This window comes from Hylobates moloch, unplaced genomic scaffold, assembly GCF_009828535.3.
Source record: "Hylobates moloch isolate HMO894 unplaced genomic scaffold, HMol_V3 SCAFFOLD_13, whole genome shotgun sequence".
In the NCBI taxonomy this organism is placed as follows: domain Eukaryota; kingdom Metazoa; phylum Chordata; class Mammalia; order Primates; family Hylobatidae; genus Hylobates; species Hylobates moloch.
In genome coordinates this window covers 36,292,150-36,316,130 of record NW_026652288.1, presented here as the reverse complement: position 1 = coordinate 36,316,130, position 23,981 = coordinate 36,292,150, and the positions used below count along the sequence as shown (strand labels likewise).

General features: G+C 45.3%; 1 protein-coding gene across 1 annotated transcript; it reads left to right on the top strand.

Annotated features, from left to right (window-relative positions):
* The first annotated feature begins 463 nt into the window (after window positions 1-463).
* On the top strand, window positions 464-22,242 carry LOC116480657 (cytochrome P450 2B6). The gene is made up of 9 exons (XM_032172846.2): window positions 464-658; window positions 9,709-9,871; window positions 10,005-10,154; window positions 12,608-12,768; window positions 13,111-13,287; window positions 13,873-14,014; window positions 16,140-16,327; window positions 16,519-16,660; window positions 20,513-22,242. The coding sequence occupies exons 1-9, from the start codon at window positions 488-490 to the stop codon at window positions 20,692-20,694; spliced, it is 1,476 nt and encodes a 491-aa protein (XP_032028737.1). The 5' UTR covers window positions 464-487; the 3' UTR covers window positions 20,695-22,242.
* The last annotated feature ends 1,739 nt before the right edge of the window (window positions 22,243-23,981 follow it).

The following is a 23,981-nucleotide window of genomic DNA, read 5'->3' as shown; positions in this document are numbered from 1 at the left end:
TAAGCACCCCCAGATTCAACCACAGAAATATACACCAGCACATTTGCGTAAATTCAAACATCTCTTTACATATAAAAGTCATATAAGCACATACGCGGATGCAAGCAGGCATGGACAAATGCATGCAAGCACAGACAAATAGACAAAGGTAAGTAAAAAAGTGCAAGCTCACCTATGCTTACAAAAATAGACATACACGTACCCACACACCCACACATTCACTTGCTCATGTGGACTTTGATATCTCTACCACTGTATCCCTGCCAATATCTACAGAGTGGGTAAAGGGATGGGCGTCAGGTCACTGGGTTGCCCAAGCAGGAAGTCTGGGTTCCCTAACAACTTTTTCTAAGCTAATGCTCCTGGACAATGATGAAAAAAGGAGGTGGGGAATGGATGAAATTTCATAACTGGGTGGAGAGGCAGGGTCAGGATAAAAGGCCCAGTTGGAGGCTGCAGTGGGGTGCAGGGCAGTCAGACCAGGACCATGGAACTCAGCGTCCTCCTCTTACTTGCACTCCTCACAGGCCTCTTGCTACTCCTGGTTCAGCGCCACCCTAACACCCATGGCCGCCTCCCACCAGGGCCCCGTCCTCTGCCCCTTTTGGGGAACCTTCTGCAGATGGATAGAAGAGGCCTACTCAAATCCTTTCTGAGGGTAAGACACAGATGAATGGGGTCTGAGAGTGGGCTGCTTCTAGCCTTGGTACTTGGGGATCCTTCACCAAACAGAATGAGGCAGACTTCGAGAGTCAGGGGTGGCACGGGGATGGTTGGTGAGTACGGAGCATAGTGAAGCATGATGGGTGGTATTATTAGGAGAAAAACATCAAATTAAATTTAGCAGAGTTTATTTGAGCAAAGAAGTGACTCATGAATTGGACAGCTCCCTAAACCAGGAAAGACACCACACGGCAGTATGGTCAAGTGGTATTTACAGGCAGAAAAAGGAGGTGACATATAGAAACAGCTTGATTGGCCACAGATCACAGCTTGCCTTACTTGGTCACAATCTGAGCAGTTTGCAGCCTGTGTGGACTGAAAGCTCAGCTGCTCTGATTAGCCAACACTTGGCTACTTGTCACAAGAATATATTCATTTGGGCCAGGCACAGTGGCTCATGCCTGTAATCCCAGCACTTTTGGAGGCTGAGGTGGTGGATCACCTGAGGTCAGGAGTTCGAGACCAGCCTGGCCAACATGGTGAAACCTTGTCTCTACTAAAAATACAAAAATTAGCTGGGCATAGTGGTGCGTGCCTGTAATCTCAGCTACCCAGGAGGCAGAGGAAGGAGAATCACTTGAATCCAGGAGGCAGAGGTTGCAGTGAGCCAAGATCTTTCCACTGCACTCCAGCCTGGGTGACAGAGCTAGACTCCTTCTCAAAAAAAAAAAAAAAAGAATATACTCCCAAGTTAGGTTGCAGTTCACTCTACGCAGAGAGAGCTTTAGGTCAAATTTAATTTAATTAGACAATTCTCCCCTTTTGGTCAGTCTCAAAATTTTGACCCAAACCTTGGGCATCAACATTACTTCTGTCACCATCATAATGGACTTGTCTGCTCTCAGTATGGAATTCACAACGGACAACGTCAAAGTAGTTGAGTGATTCTTTATGTTTTCCTCATGTTTTTGTTGTTCCCACTGTAATGAGACCATTGGATGTACAAAGAATGGCTGCATATGAGCATTTAAGACTCTTTTTTTTTTCTGAGACAGGGCCTCACTCTATCAGCCAGGCTGAAGCGCTGTGACATGATCACGTCTCACTGCAGCCTTGACCTCCCAAGGCTCAGGTGATCCTCCTTCCTCAACCCCCCAAGGAGCTGGAACTATAGGTCCATGCCACCATGCCCAGCCAATTTTTGTATTTTTTGTAGAGACAGGGTTTTGCCATGTTGCCCAGACTGGTCTCAAACTCCTGGGCTCAAGTAATCCACCTGCCTTGGCCTCCCAAAGTGCTAGGATTACACGTGTGAGCCACCGCCCCCCGCCAAGACTCTTGAGAAAATACAGGGAGAGTGTTATGATGGCTCTCAGGAGGGTAATACAAAGAAAATGAAGTCACTGGGCCTGTAATAAACTGTGAGGAATGTGGACTTGGGGGTATAGATGAGGTCCACTGTCCACAGAGAGAAGAAAGGCTGTTAATAGTCTCTTTTAACTTGAGCGTGTCCATGAACCAAACTATCAAAATAGAATAATTCAAAGGTCAGACAATAAAGATAGTTCAATAGTATTAGAGTCCAATTGGTCATAGATTTTGTTCAGGGCATGATGGTGATTAAGGACCAGAGCTTGCTATAAAATAACTTGATTTATAGAGGCATTCATTTGTAGTTGGCCTGGTAACACATATCATAGTATCCTGGAGACCCACTGGAAGAAACATTAAGAGTAGAAAAGCTTGGGGTAGCCAGGCTTGCTGTGTTAGTCCATTCTCACACTGTTATAAAGACATACCTGAGACTGGGTAATTTACAAAGAAAAGGGATGTAACTGACTCACAGTTCCACTGGGGAGGCCCCAGGAAAATACAATTCATGGCAAAAGGTGAATGAGAAGCAGGAAACTTACAATCATGGTGGAAGGTGAAGGAGAAGCAAGTACCTTATTCACAAGGTAGCAGGAAAAAGAGAGAGAGCCAAGGGGGAAGATCCTTTTATAAAACCATCCGATCTTGTGAGAACTCACTCACTATCACAAGAACAGCATGGGGGAAACCGCCCCCAGGATCCAGTTACCTCCTACTAGGTCCTTCCCTCCATACCTGGGGATTACAATTCAAGATGAGGTTTGGGTGAGGACACAAAACCAAACCATATCACTTATCATCACCATTCAGGATGCTTGCAAACCAACTGTTAGCTGCACCTGTAAACACATATCTGTTTCTTTCCCCTGAGAAATGTCCTTAGTGTATTTGGTGGCAGTGTCTAGAGAAACAGCATGTCAGCCACATTTTAAATTATCTGTACTAGCGAATTCACTGGAAAGATAAGAGCAATATTTGGTTTTCTTCAGCACCATACACAAGCCTCCAAGATGGGCATAGAGAAGATCTAAAATTGCGTGATGTTCCATTAAGCGTTTTTGTTGCCACAAATGTTCTCATCTCCTTTTTGGAGAGTGGCTTCTACCCATCAGAACTCCTTGGAGGTTCAATTGGCTACAAAATTCAAGATGTCCCTTAATGTATAAATTAGCCTCAGATTCCATACAACTGTCACCCAAATACCACCAAGAGTGAGCACCCAGGAACCCAATTCGAAACTTTTCTGAACAGAAACCAACTTATCTTCATCAATTTTGAGGTTGATAGTAATTTCAGTTATTGACTGTTTTGGCTTTTAACTACGGGAGGTATTAGGAGACGCTCAGGAAAACAGTTTGGAAAGCAGCGGTGAGCTAGGCCACAGAGCAAATTCTGGACCAGTGAGGAGAAAGAACAGAGTAAGCAAACCTCAGGATACTCAAGGTAGGCACTTGTGGGGTTGGAAAAGAGGGTCACCTACTGGCATTAGAGCAGAGATCAGTTAGATTTGTTTACACATAAGTCTGCATAGCTCCTGAACAAGGTGGGAAATTTACTTTTTTGTGGTCTTTTTCTAGCATGCTGAGAGGGTGCATAACCACATTTAGTTGGAAAGAGACTTTACTGTATTTACTTATTTATTTATTTTTTTATAGAGTTGGGGTCGTGCTATGTTGACCAGGCTGATCTTGAACTCCTGTCCTCAAGCAATCCTCCCATCTCAATCTCCCAAAGTGCTGGGATTACAAGCATGAGCCACCATGCCTGGCCACTTTACCATATTTAATCCAGTAACATTACACACGCAATTACCCATACCCACATAGGTAGTCGCCAGGTCTTGCATACGGGATGCCTGGAAGCAAAATATGCTTTTTGCAGCCGTCATTCAGATACATTTTCTATATTTGGTAGTGATTATGTTATTAGCTAGTTAATAGTATGTTATTACATACTGTTATTATATTATATTAACTAACTAATAAGACAATCATTACCAAATATTTCTAGTGAGTGCAAAAAATCAAGTGGCCATGATGCCTAGAATATCAAGATCCAGCTTTCCACTCCTCCTTTGAGGTTTCTGGGTGATTCTCATTGGGAACACGAAGAGGCATTGGCATCAGTGAAATTATTTCCTGATTTTGGGGCATTGGCTCACAAACTCAACAACTGCTTGTTTTTTTTTGTTTTGTTTGTTTGTTTGTTTTGCTAGAGTATAAGCCTTTGCTAAAGCTATTCACAGATTATAGTCCTATGGATTTTCTTGTAAGGAAAGGGAAAGGGTTAGGACAGCAAGAAATGGGGAAGAAAGGATAAAAGATAACACTTTCACGATGGAAGAGAAATCTTGATCCACAATCTTGGAAAAGCTGTCCACATATACGATGCCAACTGCTTCTGGGGAAAAACCTCCCTGGTCAGCTTTGCCTTAAGGTCTCCAACAGACATACAGTTCTAGGAGTCTAGAAGGGTCCTTTCCAATGGAGAGATGTGGATCCAAGATCCAAGACCCTGACATTTTGCTACAGAGAAGAACTTGGCATTGTCCTTTCCAGTGGAGTCCAAGGACAGTCTTAGAAGAACTTGGTTTGGTCCCTTCCAATGGAGCTCCAGGACAGTTTCTCTGGTGTCATTTCCAAAGGGCCCAACCTCTAAATTCTAGATCATGAAAGGTCTGGTTGTCATCAACTGATGTGTCATCAATTGGTGAAAACATGGTTTGGCATAAAGTCTTATAGCCTTGCATTATTGAGTCATATCAGAGTTTATAAGAGTGGGAGATACATGAGATTGTATTATTAGAGGCATAGGCCTTCTATTACTATTTTACAAGAGATCTATCTCTGTCTTTCCAGTAGGAGTGGATCTGATTGCCAGCAATCAATAACACCTTAGACCAAGGGACTCCAATCAATTCAGCATGCTTTGCCTAATGATACTTGTTTGTAATACTGTTGCAGGACAATCAAAGACTGGAGAGACTGAAAAAGGTTCAGGAGAGTTTATTAAATTAAGATGATCACCGGTTCAGCCAGACATACATCCAGAAAGTCTGAGCCCCGAACAAAGGGCTTTTTCTACTTTTAAGCATATTAAGGTGGGAACTACATGAGGCAGGAAGCCAGTTTCAGAAGGGAGAAACAAAGCAGTTAAATAACATTTCTTACATCTTGAGAAAGACATGTCTTGCAACCTAACCTTATCGGTCCTGTGACCCTGCAGCTGTGCAGGAACTCACTGGGCCTGTAATAAACTTTGAAGAATGTGGAGTAGGGAGTATAGATAAGGTCCACCGTCCACAGAGAGAAGACGGGCTGTTAATATTCTCTTTTAACTTGAATGTAAGATGCAGCCATACTTTGCAGCAACCTTAAGAGGATTTTAAAATTTCTATTACTACTATTATTAGGTTATGGTTGATTTCATTAATTCCTTCTTCAATACCTTCTTTAACTGTTTTACCACTTGTCTAATGAAACAAGTACCTCTATCACTGGAGAGTTCTCCAGGAACGCCCAGTAAGGAAATACATTTTCTAATAACCTTTTATCTACTTTTATGGCATTGATTGATCTTTATGCATAGAAACGCTTTAATACAACCAGAAAACATGCAATGAAGCTGGCAGTTGAATTAACTCCATCTTCAAGTGTTCAAATGATCTACCAAGTGCCAGAAATATATCACTTGAGGTTTTTGTTGTCTTACTAGAATTATGGATTTGATAAACCAAATATTAGTTATAAACCACTTAGCAATCTTAGAACAGTCACTTCACCAATATTTTTTCGTAGTTTGGATCATTTTCTCTCTTCTATGATGAGTCACGGAATGCAGAGCTTTTAGTAATGGAAATTTTAAGAACTCAGGAAGGACCAGGTGGCCATTCAGTGTCTCCATGAGTGCATGCTTCACACTGGAATTACAGACTCTTAAGTACAAATTTTAATACCATAAGTAGCAATTTGTGCTTCTCTAATTCAGGTACATAACACTGGTTCATTAAATAGGTTATCATAGGTAATTTGATGGTGCCATTGCACTCCAGCCTGGGTAACAGATTGAGACCCTGTCTCTGAATTGGCACTGCATGGGGGCACTGTCCTTGGAGGGGTGAATGGGCATGAAGTGGTGTCTGGGTATGAGCCGCAGGTGTAGAATTTCACTCTTCTCCGCCATCCTCTGTTACATCCTTGGGTACCTGCCTGCCACTGAAAGAATGAGGTAAAAGAGGTGGTGGCACGAATCAAATAGATTTTGCTGTGCCAATGAGAGAGAGCAGACTAGCCCATGTCAGTGCCAGGAGAGTGGAGGAGAGAGGAAGAGCAGGAAAGGAGTGTGGGTAGGGAGTGCTTATCAACAGTACACATAATGCCCTATACTGGCAACTGACACTTGCTCAGTATTTACCTGGCTTATCACTGCTTACCATGCATGATTTTATGATTAATTATCTACTTATTATTACTAATCAATCAACCCACTTTCCAATGGGAGAATTAGAACACTGACAATACCTTCCAGCTCCTCTTCCCCTTCCCCTGTCTGTACTAAAAAACACAAAACTAGCTAGGCATGGTGGCACATGTCTGTAATCCCAGCTACTCGGGAGGCTGAGGCGGGAGAATTGCTTGAACCCGGGAGGCAGAGGTTGCCCTGAGCCGAGATTGCATCATTGCGCTCCATCTTGGGCAACAAAAGTGAAACTCCATCTCAAAAACAACAAACAAAGACAAACAAACAAAAAAAAGTAGCGATAGTGATGCTCAGCCTGGGGAAAGCACTTGTCCAGTGGCACACCACTGGGAAAAGGGGAAGCTGAGCTCCAGCAGGAGGTCTGCCTCCAAAGCCCTCCTAGACTAAAGCTGCTAAACAATTTGTGGATTATGAAATTCTCTGAGAGTTTGATTAAAGCTGTGGCCCCCTCTTTTCCAAAAAGGCACATACATGTTTGCATAAAGTTGTGAGGCTTCACACACTCCCTAAAACTCTTTCATAAACCTTCCAAGGATCCTCTAGGTATTCACCACTGTCTATTATGATTACATCTCTTGGGGGTGGGGGAAAGAGGGAGGGCATGAGCAAGTGTGTGTCAAGGCTGAGGAAGGTGGCGCTGTTGCTTCTCCATTTCCCAATTAAGCTTCCAGATTCCTCTTGGAGTCAGAGGGATGCGGGCTCGTGTCTCAGATTCAACTCTTACGCATTAAGTCACAGTTTTCTCTTCTGTCAATTAAGATCATGGCAATGAGAATATGTGCCCCTAAGGTGGTTGTGAGGATTAAATGGGATATTGCATACAGCTAGTATAAAATAAGTGCTCATTAAATGGCAACTACCTTGATCCACTCATTCATTTATTCACGAATCCAATAACAATTCACTGGGCACTTTCTATGTACCAGGAAATATTCTAGGAACTGATGATGTGGCATCTTGGACAAGACATATGAGGTCACTGTGCTTATGGACATTCCATTGGTGGAGACAGATAAGCAAAAAATAAACAGATAAGGAAATGTTAGGTGGGCAAAAGTTACGGTTAAACTAAAGCAGGGGGATATTTCAGAAAGTGATGAGAACTACATTAGATTGAGTGGTTAGGGGAAGACTGTCTTGTTTTTTTTCTGAGCAGGGACAATGAAAGATTCAGGTGGAAGGCACTAGAAGGAGGCAGGGGTGGCTGCAAGAATCCTGAAACAGGAAAAATATCAGACAACAACATGGAGGAATGAGTGGGAGGAGAAGTCAGAGCGGTAATAGGGCCACGTCATGTAGGACCATGTGAACCATCAGTGGAGACTTCAGATATTATTCTCAGCAAAGTGGGAGTATTGTAGGCCTTGGCGAGCATATGGATATTAATTATTTTACATTTTAGTGGGGTTACCCTGGCTTGTGGGGCAGTGAAACAATTGTTAAGTGGACTAAGCATGTAGTCCAGAAGTCCAGTGAAGGGGCTTTGCAGAGATCAATGCAGGGCATTTGTAAGTAAACTTAACAAATTTTATGACTTTTATGTCAAGTTTCTATTGAAGTTGAACATCACTGTAAAAAGCGCACACGTCAATGAATTTTCACAAACTGAACGTACTCATGTCATTGACATGCAGGCCAAGTAGCAAGAATACCCTGAAACCCCGCACCCTGTTCTTTTCTAGTCACTATCCGCCTACCATCTTGATCATGGGTTGATTTTATCTGTGTATGAACTTCTTTTTTGTTTTTGTTTGTTTGTGAGATTGAATTTTGCTCTGTCGCCCAGGCTGGAGTACAGTGGCACGATCTTGGCTCACTGCAATTTCCGCCTCCCCGGGCTCAAGCAATTCTCTTGTCTCAGCCTCCCGAGTAGCTGGGACTACAGGCGAGAGCCACCACACCTGGCTAATTTTTGTATTTTTAGCGGAGATGGGGTTTCACCATGTTGGTCAGGCTGGACTCAAACTCCTGACCTCGTGATCAGCCCGTCTCAGCCTCCCAAAGTGCTGGGATTACAGATGTGAGTCACCACGCCTGGCCCTGTGTTTGAACTTCATGCACGTAAAATTATGATGCATGGACTCTTTTGTGCCTAGGTGCTTCCACTCAACATTATGCCTGTGAGTTTCAGCCACGTTATCCTGTGTAGCTGTAGTTTGTTCTTTTTCGTTGCTGTATACTATTCTATTGTGAGAACCCTCACTGTTTGTCTATATCTATGTTGATGAGCATTTTATTAAGAAAGCTTCTGTGAATATTTTGTTCATTTTTTGGTGAACACACATACACATTTTTGCTGGGCATGTACCTGGGAGTGAAGTGGCTGGTTTCCTGGGTACCCATTTGTTCAGCTTCAGGAAATACTGCCCAGCAGTTCCCAAAGTGGCTGCACAGTTATCCCACCTGACCCACTGGAGATATGTTCTGAGACCCCCAGTGGATGCCTGAAACCCCACATAATACTGAACCCTATGCACACTCTTTTTTTTCCTGTACAATCACATTATATGGGGGGGTGGTATACACAGTGCACACATGGTGGACAAAGGATGATTCATGTCCGGAGTGGGACAGAGTGGATGGTGAAAGACATCATCATTCTACTCAGAATGATGCACAACTTAAAACTTACGAATTGCTTATTTCTGGAATTTTCCATTTAATATTTTCGGACTGCGGTTAGCTGCAGGTAACTGAAACTGCAAAAAGCAAAACCACAGATCATAAGAAGTATGGGGTGGGGGTGATATTAATCGTATTTTATCAACCATCTTTACTGTTTAGGGCACAAGCCAATCAGAGCAGACCCTGGCTGGGCCACCGATTAACCTAAGCTTGTCCAACCCACCTTATCTTGTTGTTGTTGTTCTGTTTTGTTTTGTTTTAGCTTTTTAGCAGCCTGAAGCCATGGTTTTCAGTTTCTGTCTTCAGTGATACACAGAAAAGAAGGATGAGGAAGGGGCTTTACTGGCCCAACCAGAAACAGAAACTAAGAATCCGTGACTGTATTCTCTCCCTTGGACACCGTTAACTGTTAACCCTTAATTGCTGGGTCCTGGCAGGGGAAAGGGCAGCCTGGGGAGGCGGATGTTGGGGAGGGGCTAATTACCAATCTGGTATGTAAGTATTTTGATAGTTTTACAAATGAGGTGTATGCTGACTAACAGCCACCCCTGGTGTGGATGTGATTGGCAGTTCCGAGAGAAATATGGGGACGTCTTCACTGTACACCTGGGACCGAGGCCCGTGGTCATGCTGTGTGGAGTAGAGGCCATACGGGAGGCCCTGGTGGACAAGGCTGAGGCCTTCTCTGGCCGGGGAAAAATCGCCATGGTCGACCCATTCTTCCGGGGATATGGTGAGGGCCTCAGAGGCACTGGGAGGGGGCGGGTGGGGGGTGCATCAGGGAAGGGAGTATATGGGGGGAAGAAGGACTCAGAGCCTTCTTCCAACTTCCTCTCCAACCAACCCACACCTCCCCTGCACCCCAGGTGTGATCTTTGCCAATGGAAACCGCTGGAAGGTGCTTCGGCGATTCTCTGTGACCACCATGAGGGACTTCGGGATGGGAAAGCGGAGTGTGGAGGAGCGGATTCAGGAGGAGGCTCAGTGTCTGATAGAGGAGCTTCGAAAATCCAAGGGTGAGTCCTGGGACACGAATAGGAAAGAAAGACAATGGAACACTGAGAGATGCAGGCACGGGAATAGAAAGACAGAGAGGTATACATGGGCAGAGACAGAGACAGACAAAACTGGAGACACCATCAGACAGAGGGATAGGGACAGAGAGGGATAGAGACAGGGGAATAGAGACGGACAGGGATGGGCAGGAGGGAAACACAGAGAGCCAGGGAAAGAGAGAGATGCCAGGTGTATAATGTCCAAGAGTTACTCAAAGAGACTGGATGTGATGACTCTCGCCTGTAATCCCAGTACTTTGGGAAGCTCAGTCAGGAGGATTGCTTGAGGCCAAGAGCTGGAGAACAGCCTGGGCAACATAATGAGATCCTGTCTCTACACAGTATAGAAAAGAAATGAGCCAGGCACGGTGGTGTGTGCCTGTAGTCCCAGCTACTCAGGAGGCTAAGGTGGGACTACAGGATCACTTGAGCCCAGGAGGTTGAGGCTGCAGTGAGCTGTGATTGTGCCACTGCACTCCAGCCTGGACAACAGAGCAAGATCCTGTCTCAAACAAACAAACAAACCCTCAAAGACATATAATTTCATGGATCAATTGTGTCTGTCAAAGTCAGAAACAGAAGTTACGTAAAAGAAAAAAACTACAGACATTTAACAAATAATGACCTGTGTTTTCCTTGCCCTGAGTGAAGTGCTGATGAGCTGGCAGTGAGCAGACAGGCCAGGTGGGGTGTTCTGCCCGGGTGCAGCTGGAGGGGTCATCAAAGAAGCACTAGGTTATTTTTGAGTTCTCCATAACTTGATGTCTGTGGGACATGTAGGTGAAGGGTCTCTGGCTAGCACCTCCATCTCATTCATGCCAGGTGTTTACCATCTTTCTTATCAAAATTTCTCAAGAGACTCTGGGATGTAAATACGGAGGCTGCGTGGGGAGGTAGAGACCCAGGAGCTATAGGGAAACAGGGACAAGAAGACTGAAGAGAAGGACAGGAAGAAACAGTGACACAGGCAGGAGGAAAGAGACAGACGGAGGGACCAAAACAAACAAATATAGGTTGGGTACGGGGCTCATGCCTGTAATCCCAGCACTTTGGGAGGCTGAGGCTGGTGGATCTTTTGAGGCCAGCAGTTCAAGACCAGCCTGACCAACATGGTGAAACCCCATCTCTGCTAAAAATACAAAAATTAGCCAGGCTTGGTAGCATGTGCCTTTAATCCCAGCTACTCAGGAGGCTGAGACAGAAGAATCGATTGAGCGTGGGAAATGGAGGTTGCCGTGAGCTAAGATCACACTACTGCACTCCAGCCTGCATGATAGAGTGAGACTCCGTCTCCAAACATAATAACAATAATAATAAAATAAAAAAAGACAGGGAGGAGACAAATATACGCACACAGAGACAGAAAGAAACAAAGGCAAAGAGAAATTGAGGCAGAGAAAATTAGAGAGACAGACAGACAAGGCTTAGGGAAAGGTCTGCAGAGGAATGAGAGAAGACAGGCAAGTGAGACCCAGAGAGAGGCTGCACTAACCTGACGTTCTTGGGTGCTCACAGACCACCCTCCCTCCAGCTGGGGCCAGTGCTGAGCCTGGTGTATACAGGTATCACTTAACAAGTGCAGAATAATGCCCAGAAGACTGGAGAGCCCTAGATGTGGAAAGAAGAGATTAAGGGGGAGTAATAAGTAGGGGTGGAAAGATGGTTTTTTATTTGTTTTAAATTAGAGACGGGGTCTCACCCTGTACCCAGGCTGGAGTGCAGTGGCATGATCATAGCTCACTGCAGCCTCAAACTCCTGGGCCCAAGTGATCCTCCCACTTCAGCCCCCTGGGCTATTTCAACTGGGACTACAGGCATGTGCCACCATGTCTGGCTACATTTTTAATTTTTTTTTGTAGAGACAGGGTCTCCTTATGTTGCCCAGGCTGGTCTTGAATTCCTGATCCTTTTGCCTCAGGCTCCCAAAGTGCTGGGTTTAGAGGTATGAGCCACTGTGCCCACCCAGGGCTTTTTAATTTATACAAGCAATTGATTAAACACCTACTCTGCCCAGCCCCTACCCCTGGGATTTAACTGTATTCACTCCCAGAGTCAGAGGTGGGGCCTGAGAGGAGGTGCAGAGTGAGAACCGGCTTCATGGACTCGATAGCTGGGTTGCCTGGGTCTAAATCCCGGCCTCAGTAATGAGTAGCTGTGCAACTTTGGTCAAATTACTCAACCTCTCTGTCTGCCCATCTATAAATTGGAGCTAATAATCAAATTGCATCTGCCTCACATTGTTGTAGTGAGAGTTCAGTGGAATTACGTGTGAAGTGCTGGTACATAATTAGCTGTTATGGTTATTCTCATGCTTACCATTACTGGCCGATGGCAGACAATCACACACAGAGGGCGACAGCCTGATGTTCCCCAGGCACTTCAGTCTGTGTCCTTGACCTGCTGCTTCTTCCTAGGAGCCCTCGTGGACCCCACCTTCCTCTTCCAGTCCATTACCGCCAACATCATCTGCTCCATTGTCTTCGGAAAACGATTCCACTACCAAGATCAAGAGTTCCTGAGGATGCTGAACTTGTTCTACCAGACTTTTTCACTCGTCAGCTCTGTATTCGGCCAGGTCAGGGAGAGGGAGAAGGAGAGGGAAGGTGGGGGTGAGGTGAACATCCACGGCACACGAGAAAAGGAGGTGAGACAGAGACTAAGAGAGATAGAAAGGAGAGAGGCAGGGAGATGGGGCAGAGGCCAAGAAAAAGACAGAAGGATGAGGGAGGAAGATGCAGAAAGAGGTAAATGTGAGATAGATCAAAGGAGACATAGAGTCAGTGAGTGAGGGGTTCAGAGACAGAGGGCAGTGGGGAAGTGGGGTTCCCATGGAGGGATTGGGGCCCAGGAGGTGCCCTCTCCCTGTGACCTGCTAGCTCAGCCCTAGGCAAACCTCACCACCCCTTCTTTCTTGCAGCTGTTTGAGCTCTTCTCTGGCTTCTTGAAATACTTTCCTGGGGCACACAGGCAAGTCTACAAAAACCTGCAGGAAATCGATGCTTACGTTGGCCACAGTGTGGAGAAGCACCGTGAAACCCTAGACCCCAGCGCCCCCAAGGACCTCATTGACACCTACCTGCTCCACATGGAAAAAGTGGGGTCTGGGAGAGGAAAAAAGGAAGGGAGGGGAGGGAGGGCAAGATGGAGAGATGAGAAAAGGTAGGAAAGAGGAAGATGGGGAGAGAAGAAGAAAGACTAGGGAGGGGAGAATAGGGAAAGGGAGGAGAACAGATGAGGAAGGAAAGAAAGATGAGGTGAAAGGAAGGAGAAAATAGGGAGGAGGAACTGAGATGGAGAGAGAGGGGAGGTGGGGAGACAGAATGAAGGACAGAGAGAGAGAGAGAAGACTGGCTGAGGAAGGAATTCGGGGCAAGGGACAAAAATACAGCAACAAGAGAGAAAACTCACAGAGGCAGAAAGAGACTGGGAGACAAAAAGACAGAAACACATCAAAGAGATGTGGAGAGAGATAAAAACAGAACCAGGCAGAGTAAAAAGAGGCTGAGAGAGACGAGTTAGAGATATGCGGCTGGACGTGTAGAGGACAGAGAAAAGCAAACTGGGCCAGATAGTGTCAAAGACCTTTAGGCAAACGGAGGGCAGCCAGGGAGACAGGCATGTGCACAGCAAGGCTACAACCTCCCCTGACCCTCCCCTTCCTTCCCTACTGTGGACGCAGGAGAAATCCAACCCACACAGTGAATTCAGCCACCAGAACCTCATCCTCAACACGCTCTCGCTCTTCTTTGCTGGCACTGAGACCACCAGCACCACTCTCCGCTACGGCTTCCTGCTCATGCTCAAATACCCTCATGTCGCAGGTGGGCCAGGGACAGCCAGTCAAGGGAGTCTTCTGGGCTGCAGAAATGGGGCTATGGGTACCACCTGGATGAGAGAGGGGATGCTGGCTTCCTATTCCGGGAGCACTGTAGGCTCTGGGCTAGATTCCAACCAAGCCAATTCTGTTGGATACATGGACGCATGAAGAATCTGTCCATGCGTTCTCCCACTGTTTTCTTCCATCACTTAAGGATTTTTTGTTCTAAGGTTTTTGTTTGTTTGTTTGTTTGTTTGTTTGTTTTTTTTGTCTTTTTTGAGACAGAGTCTCTCTCTGTCACCTAGGCTGGAGTGCAGTGGCATGCTCTCGGCTCACTGCAAGCTTCGCTTCCAGGGTTCACGCCATTCTCCTGCCTCAGCTTCCCGAATAGCTGGAACTACAGTTGCCTGCCACCACACCCAGCTAATTTTTTGTATTTTTAGTAGAGATGGGGTTTCACCGTGTTAGCCAGGATGGTCTCGATCTCCTGACCTCATGATGTACAAATTTAGGGGGTACATGTGCAGTTTTGTTACATGCATAGGTTTTGTAGTGGTCAAGTTTGGGCTGTTAGGGTATTTATCAACTGAACAGTGTACACTGTACCCATTAAGTAATTTCTCATCATTCACCCCCCTTCTGCTCTCTCACTCTTCTGAGTCTTCACTGTCTATCATTCCTCTCTCTGTGTCCATGTGTACACATTTTGTAGCACTCACTTATGAGTGAGAACATGCAATATTTGACTTTCTGTGCCATCACTTAAAAATCGATCCATCCACTTATCTTTTCATCTATTCATTCTTTAATTCATTAATTAAAGAATGTATAATTACTGATTCTTTCATTTATGATTCATCTAAGGACATATACTGTCATTGATTTATTTGGATTACTTGATCCACAAGTTGATCCTTTGAAACAGTGATATGTTGATGGACTATTTGTCATTGATTCATTGGCTCATTCATTCATTCATTCATTCATGCATTCATCCATCCTTCTATGAACTAGGTTCCACTCTTATCCTTCCATCAGTCAACCTTTCAATTCACCCTTAATCCATCCATGCTTTCCTTCATTTATCACAATAATTCACTCGTTTATTCACCTCTGATCTATTTATCATTCAATCCAGCCTTCCATTTACTCCTTTATTTGCTCATACTTCACTAATTTACTTATTCACTTGCTCTTCCATAAATCTAGCCATTCATGTGATTATTCATTAATTGGGTTCATTGATTTCTTTGTCTAAGGACCATTCATTAGTGATTAATTAATCAATCTATTAATTGATAAGTAAATATACACATCCATTTATTGGTTTGTTCATTTATTTATCAATCTTTCCATCCATGAATTGATCTATTGACTGATTGATTGATGTGTTTATTTATCTATCCAGTTCTTCATGGATTCATCTATTGTTCTATTACACTGTTATATACCTGAGGACCAAGAATAGTGTCTCACCTATATTATAAACACAATAAATATTAGTTCATTTTCTACTCATCTTAGAGAGGGTGTTTTGAGAGGTTTGCAGGCTGGAGTTCTTAATCTGAAATTCCATGCAAAATCGTGTTGTGTGTGTGCATGTGTGTGTGTGTACCTGTGCATGTGGGAAGAGGATCCATAATATTCATTAGATTTAAAACAGTGAGAATTCTTGTTGCTTCCTCCCTCTTCCCCTCACCCCATGCTGATTACTTTGAGGGGTATCAAGGATCTAACCCTTTACTATAGGTTTTTCATTGGTTAATAGAAAGTAGTGTTCCTGCTGAAAGGTCTCTTTTTAAAAAAAATTTTTTTTCTTTTGAGATGGAGTCTTGCTCTGTCACCCAGGCTAGAGTGCAGTGGCACGATCTTGGCTCACTGCAACCTCCACCTCCTGAGTTCAAGTGATTCTCCTGCCTCAGCCTCCTGAGTAGCTAGGAATACACGTGTGCACCACCACACCCAGCTAATTTTTTGTATTTTTAGCAGAGACGGGATTTTGCCATGTTGGCCAGGCTCATCTTGAACTCCTGACCTCAAGGAATTGCTGGGATTACAGGCGTGAGCCACCATGCCTGGCCTTAAATGCCTCTTTAAAATGAGATTCATTGGTCTTCTTTTCTGTGCAGAGAGAGTCTACAGGGAGATTGAACAGGTGATTGGCCCACATCGCCCTCCAGAGCTTCAGGACCGAGCCAAAATGCCATACACAGAGGCAGTCATCCATGAGATTCAGAGATTTGCCGACCTTCTCCCCATGGGTGTGCCCCACATTGTCACCCAACACACCAGCTTCCGAGGGTACATCATCCCCAAGGTAAGACTGGCTGGACCCCCATATCCCTCCTGTATGGGCATCCTGGATTCTCTTAATCCCCAAACTCAACCTTTTGTTAGCTTCTTAATTGAGTCCCGTTGTTTTTGTTTTCTGTATTTCTTTTTTGTGGGGTGTGTGAGGAGGGTGGGCAGGGAATGCCAATATCTTTTGATCTTGTGATCCTCCCTCAGGACACGGAAGTATTTCTCATCCTGAGCACTGCTCTCCATGACCCACACTACTTTGAAAAACCAGACACCTTCAATCCTGACCACTTTCTGGATGCCAATGGGGCACTGAAAAAGAATGAAGCCTTTATCCCCTTCTCCTTAGGTAAGCTGGACCCACAGTTTCTTTCCCAGACACCAGAGGGCAAGTACTAACCTCAACTTGAGAAAAACAATGAGAGGTCCTTATTAATTGGGTACTTAATATATTCCGATTGCTTCACCTGCCTTATCCTGTTCCATCTTCACTGCAAACCTGTAAGGAGGCTTGAGAAAGAAGGTTACATTCCCAAAGGCACATCTAGGCAAGCAGGACCTTGGGCAAGTATTTTAACATCTCTAAACCTCAGTGAATTCATTTTCTTAAAAAGAAAAAAATCTGTTGAGCACTACCGTAAGCCCAGTGCTGTACTGGGGGCTGAAGATAATGCATCAAACAAGTCACACAGAGACAGGGTTCCTGCCCCAGGAAATTTAAAGTCCAGCAGGGAAGATGGGCATTCATCAAATAATAATAAAATAATCATCTCATGAAGTGAATGAATGTCCGCAACATGCTTAGGACTGCCTGGCACAAAGGACATGCTCACAAGGGCAATTATTATTATAATTAGACATAATTGTGATAAGTGCTCTAAAGGGAGCTTTGGGAGCACAAAATAGGGAATACTAGCTAATCTTGTGGTGGGTCAGTAAGGAAAAGCTTACCAGAGGAAATGGCTTCCAAGCTAACATGTTCATGGGTGAGCATCAATCAACCATTGCAAAGTGTGTTTCAGGCAAAGGAAACAGCAAGGGCAAAGGCCAAAGGTGAAAATGTGATGGTACCATTGAGAACCTATAGGAAGTCCAGTGAGCCTTGGGAGTAGATTGCAGAAGGGAATAAGACAAAGGGCTCAGCTGGGCAGGACCTTGAAGGCTGTGGGAGGAGTTTGGATTTATGGTCTAGCACTGGGGAGGTGAAGAAGGTCTTGACGTGCTCTGACTTGTCCCAGTTCTCCTCCTCCACTCTTTGGCTGGTTAAGAAAAAAACTTTAGACAAATTAAACTTAGCAGAGTCTATTTGAGCAAAGAAACAATTCATGAATTGGGCAGCACATGGAACCAGGAAAGGTTCAGAGAGCTCCACCCAGCAATGTGGTCAGGCACTATTTATCCACAGGGAAAGGAACTGAGGTACAGAAACAGCCTGATTGGTTACAGCTCTGTGTTTGCCTTATCTGAGCATGTCTGGGCAGCTTGCAGCCTGTGATTGGCTGAAGCTTGGCTGCTCTGATTGTCCAAGGTTACTTGTTACAAGAACATACTCTCAAGTTACATTGCAGTTTGTTTACATGTTGAGTTACGTTACAGTTTGTTATGCAGGGAGGCCGCTTTAGGCCAAATTTAATTTAATTTAACATGCACCATCCATGAAAGGCCCCAGAAACAAATCCCCAGTCTTGAGTTTCATCAGTGACTTCAGTGATCCAGGGTCCTGGCCCAGCCCCTGGTTTTGTGCAGTACAGTGACCTCCTTCCACATTTTATCTTCAATGACAGTGAGGAACACATGGGGTGATGGCTTGAGGATCAGTGTCTTCTCTAAATTTTGCTATCTTAAGCTTCTTTTTTTTCCCTTCTTCAGACAGAGTCTTCCCGTGTTGCCCAGGCTGGAGTGCAGTGTCGCGATCTCAGCTCACTGCAACCTCTGCCTCCCAGGGTCAGGTGATTCTCCTGCCTCAACCTCCCAAGTACCTGGAACTACGGGCTTGTGCCATGCTGCCTAGCTAATTTTTTTTATTTTTAGTAGAGACAGGGTTTCACCGTGTTAGCCAGGATGGCCCTGATCTTCTGACCTTGTGATATGCCTGCCTTGGTCTCTCCAAGTCCCAGGATTACAGGCATGAGCCACTGCGACCGGCCTGCTATTTTGTTTTAAGACAGGCAGAGATGTAGGGAAATAAGGGCCGAGACAGATAATTAACAAAGATAATGAGGCCGAGAAACAAAGTTAGGGACAAAGAGGGAACACCCTGAAGGATAGAGATGGGGGGACAGTGGCAGAAAGACAGACAGCAGGTGAACATCAGACAGTACACGGAGAGGAAGAGAGAGAGAGACACAGAGAGAGAGCCACATAAGAAGGAGGAGGAGGAGCAATAAGAGGAGAGAGAGGAGGAAAAGGAAGGAGGAGGGGAGAAAGAAGGAGGGAAAGGAGAGAAACAGAGTAAGAGATAGGAAAAAGAGAGAGTGACATAAGAAGAGAGGAAGAAAGAATGAACAAGACAAATAAGGTCTCTTTAGAGGGAGATGAAAAGAAATAAGGAGAGAGAAACAGAGATTGGCGAGGAGTCAGATTCAAATAGACGGAGATAGGAAGTTAAGCAAGATGGAAGAAAGCCAAAAAAAAAGGAGAGGAAAAGAAGAGGCACAGTGTCTGACAGGTATAGACAGAGAAAAAGACATGGGTAGGGCTGTCAGGGGCAGAAAGAAAGGTATAACCCGAGCCAAAAGGGTACCGCAGCCAAAGAAATTCGAAAGGTGTCCAAACAGACTGCCCCAGAGATGGGGAGGGCGTGATGGGAGGGAGATAACAAGCCTCAGGCTGTTGTGGAAAACGTTAGGTCACACAAAGAGTTACAGAAGAACCAGCCCAGAGACCTGCCTGTTTCTAAGCTCATGTCACCCACCTTCTGGATGTGCCAAAGGGACATGGACCCCTTTCCAGACACCTCCACGTAGACACACTTGTCCAACAACTTGACAGGCATAGGGAATGCCTGAAAACTCACACTTGACATGGCCTTTCCAAGGTTTGCAGATTATGAAACATTGAAGTGAAGGGAAAGGCTCCCTTTGTCTCTGCCTCAGCTTTTTCCAGCTCCCTTTGTTCTCATTTTTCTCCAAATCTGTGGTTTAGAACCTACTGGGGGTTCCTTGCACCTCTGAGAATCGGTGAAAGCCATAGACCTTCCCTGTCTCATATGCATCAGTCCCATTCACAATTTATATACAATTTGGGTTTTTTATCCCTTGAGCTCTTGAAGCCTGTGGATCTCAGGCTGAGACTAGAAGACAGCCTAGAGACACAGACACAGACACATGGCCAGAAACACATACCCCACACATACCCCCAGAAACAAACACAAGGCGATAACCAAATCTTAAGGCTCCTTAGCACAAGCTAAGTGCTATTCTAAGAATTTTACAATTGTCTCCTTTAACTTCACAAGAGCCCTTTGAGAGAGGTGTCATTCTCCCCATATGAGAAGTGAAGACACTAAGAATGTTGTCATAAATGTGCTCACACTCACACATGTAGAGGCACACGCACGCACACACATACACAACCAGAAGTGGGTTATTATACTCTTTGGGGGGTCACCAAACCCTTTGGAACTCTAACAGAAGCTACAAACTCTCTACTAGAAAAATGAATATGGCGCCGGGCACGGTGGCTCACGCCTGTAATCCCAGCACTTTGGGAGGCCAAGGTGGGTGGATTACCTGAGGTCAGGATTTCAAGACCAGCCTGGCCAACATGGTGAAACCCCATCTCTACTAAAAATACAAGAAAGTAGCCAGGCGTGGTGGTAGGTGTCTGTAATCGCAGCTACTTGGGAAGGTGAGCCACGAGAATCATTTGAACCCCCTGGGAGGCGGAGGTTGCAGTGAGCCGAGATGGCGCCACTGTGCTCCAGCCTGGAGCACAGTCCAGAGAGAGACTTCATCTCAAAAAAAAAAAAAAAAGGGGGGGAGAGAGAGACAGAGAGAGAGAAATGAACATGGCACATCCACTCAAAGATTTGCACCTGGTTTCAGAGCAGCTTCCTAAAAGTCCACCCTGAATTGTAGGTTAAAGGCCAGTCTTATGCAAATCTGTTGCAATGGACATAGGTGTCTGGGCTTAGGGACATGGCAGAACGAAGAGTATGCACCTGCCCTGTGCCCATGCTGGTGACCTTCTGTGCCCACAGGGAAGCGGATTTGTCTTGGTGAAGGCATCGCCCGTGCCGAATTGTTCCTCTTCTTCACCACCATCCTCCAGAACTTCTCCGTGGCCAGCCCCATGGCTCCTGAAGACATTGACCTGACACCCCAGGAGTGTGGTGTGGGCAAAATACCCCCAACATACCAGATCCGCTTCCTGCCCCGCTGAAGGGGCTGAGGGAAGAGGGTCAAAGGATTCCGGGGTCATTCAGTGTCCCCGCCTCTGTAGACAACGGCTCTGACTTCCCGCAACTTCCTGCCTCTAAGAGACCTGCTGCAAGCCAGCTTCCTTCCCCTCCATGGCACCAGTTGTCTGAGATCACACTGCGAGTGAGTGGAGGAGTGAGATTATTGAAAATTATAATATACAAAATTTTGTATGTATGTGTGTGTGTGTATATATATATATATTTTTTGAGACGGAGTCTCACTCTGTTGCGCAGGCTAGAGTGCAGTGGCATGATCTCGGCTCACTGCAACCTCCACCCCCGGGGTTCAAGCAATTCTCCTGCCTCAGCCTCCCTAGTAGCTGAGATTACAGGCATGCGCTACCGTGCCCAGCTAATTTTTGTATCACCTGTTGGCCAGGCTGGTCTCGAATCTGAATCAATGATCCCCGCCTCCAAATTCACCGTGCCCGGCCATATATATATATATATATATATATATAATTTTAAAAATTAAGATGAAATTCACATAACAGAAAATTAGCCATTTTAAAGTGTACAATTTTGTGGCATGTGGTTCATTTACAAAGCTATACAACCACCACCATCTAGTTCCAAACATTTTCTTTCTTTTTGGGATGGAGGCTCGCTCTGTCACCCAGGCTGGAGTTCAGTGGCGCCATCTTGGCCCACTGTAGCCTCCACATCCTGGGTTCAAGAGATTCTCCTGCCTCAGCCTCTGGAGTAGCTGGGATCACAGACCCCTGCCACCATGCCAGGCTAAATTTTGTATTTTTAGGTGGTCTCGAACTCCTGATGTCAGGTGATTCTCCTAGTTCCAAATATTTTCATTATCTCCCCCCACAATACCCATACCTCTCAAGCTGTCGCTCCCCATACCCTATTCCCCTTTTCATCTCAGCCCCTGATAATCTGGTTTTTGTCCCTATGGACTTACCAGTTCTGAATATTTCCTATAAACAGAATCACACAATATTTGACTTTTTTTTTTTTTTTTTTTTGGAAACTAAGCCTTGCTGTGTCTCCCAGGCTGGAGTGCTGTGGTGCGATTTTGGTTCACTGCAACCTCTGCCTTCCAAGTTCAAGAGATTCTCCTGCCTCAGCTCCCAAGTAGCTGGGATTACAGGCATGTGCTACCATGCCTGGCTAATTTTCTTGTATTTTTAGTAGGGACATGTTGGCCAGGCTGGTCGTGAGCTCCTGGCCTCAGGTGATCCACCCGCCTCAGTGACCCAAAGTGCTGATATTACAGGCGTAATATGTGATCTTTTGTGTCTGGTTGCTTTCACGTTGAATGCTATTTTTGAGGTTTGTGCCTGTTGTAGACCACAGTCACACACTGCTGTAGTCTTCCCCCATCCTCATTCCTAGCTGCCTCTTCCTTCTGCTTCCCTCTATCAAAAAGCCTCCTTGGCCCAGGTTCCCTGAGCTGTGGGATTCTGCACTGGTGCTTTGGATTCCTTGATATGTTCCTTCAAATCCGCTGAGAATTAAATAAACATCTCTAAAGCCTGACCTCCCCACGTCAAGAGGTGATCTGGGCCATTTTGTGTGTGATTCTTTTATTGTCAGGTCTCTAGGGATTTTTCCGGAAGGAATGTTGGTGAGAACGCCTCCCTCACCTCAGTGACAACTCTGTGAAGGGCCAAACCATTGTCTTGCTCATCACTGTACTCTCAACACAGCATGTGGCATATGACAGGTGTTCAAAATATTTGGTGAAGAATGAATGAATGAGTGGCTAAATCAGCTACCCCCTACCCCCACAGCCCACCCAAAATGGAGCTAGGCCTCCTCCATCAAATTATGTCTCCTCCATATCCCGCTTTCTTCTGAGGTCCAGAATAAATTCCCATCCCCAAAGGGCCCAGGATGCCCCCATTCTGTCTGCCAGTTACTCTCGATACCCCGTGCTGCAATGCCACCTTTTGATAAAGCTTAACGCTATTCTTGCAGTGGAACCACTCTAAATCCAGCCTCCAGGCTGGACGCAGTGGCTCATGCCTATAATCCCAGCATTTTGGCAGGCCGAGGCGAACGGATCACTTCAAGTCAGGGGTTGGAGACCAGCCTGACCAACATACAAAAACTGTGTTTCAACTAAAAAAGATACAACAATTACCCGGGCATGGTGGCGTGCATCTGTAGTCCCAGTACGATTTTAAAAAAAATTGCCTTCGTCTATGGGAACACAACTTTAAGTTATTTTATATACTTCATTCAACTGCTTTTTAAATTTAAACTAATTTACAGCAGATCCAACAAAACTTTTGAGAAGTCTCAATGAAGTAAACATCTAATTTCTTAGATAAACATCTTTTGAAGATCTTATTTGGTCAGGAGGCGTGCAATTTAAATTTGTTTAATTTGGCCGGGTGCGGTGGCTCATGCCTGTAATCCCGGCACTTTGGGAGGCCAAGGCGGGCAGATCAGGTGGTCAAGAGATTGAGACCATCCTGGCCAATATGATGAAACCTTGTCTCTATTAAAAGTACAAAATATTAGCCTGGCGTGGTGGCGGACGCCTGTAGTCCCAGCTAGTCGGGAGGCTGAAGGAGGAGAATCACTTGAACCTGGGAGGCGGAGGTTGCAGTGAGCCAAGATTGCACCACTGCCCTCCAGCCTGGTGACAGAGTGAGACTCCATCTCAAAAAAAAAAAAACACAAAAAACAACAAACAAACAAACAAACAATGAGGAGATTCAATATCTGATTTCTTTCGTTGGCTGATAGATTTTTTTTCCTTCTTTCCACGAACAATGAGGGATTATTAACCTGTGTCATCATTATACCTCTAACTCTTCTGGCCACCAGACTTGCCTCTCCACTTACTAGTTTTTTTCCCACAAACCTACACCTGTTTAGGTGTTCTCTGCATTAATGAGCAGCATTCACCCAAGCTAAAAACCTGGCTATCAACCTACATTTGTCCATCTTGCCTCACCTCCCACATCCATTAACCACTAAAGTCCTGTTGACCCAACCTCCTAAATCTTTCTTAAATCTGTCCCACTGCCATAGATAGGCTTTGGGAGGCCAAGGCGGGAGGATCATTTGAGGTCAGGAGTTCAAAACTGGCCTGGCCAACATGGCGAAATCCCATCTCTACTAAAAATACAAAAATTAACCAGGCATGATGGTGAGTGCCTGTAATCCCAGCTGCTCATCAGGCTGAGGTAGGAGAATCTCTTGAACCCAGGAGGCAGAGGTTGCAGTGAGCAGAGATCATGCCATTGTACTCCAGCGTGGGCAACAGAGCGTGGCTCCA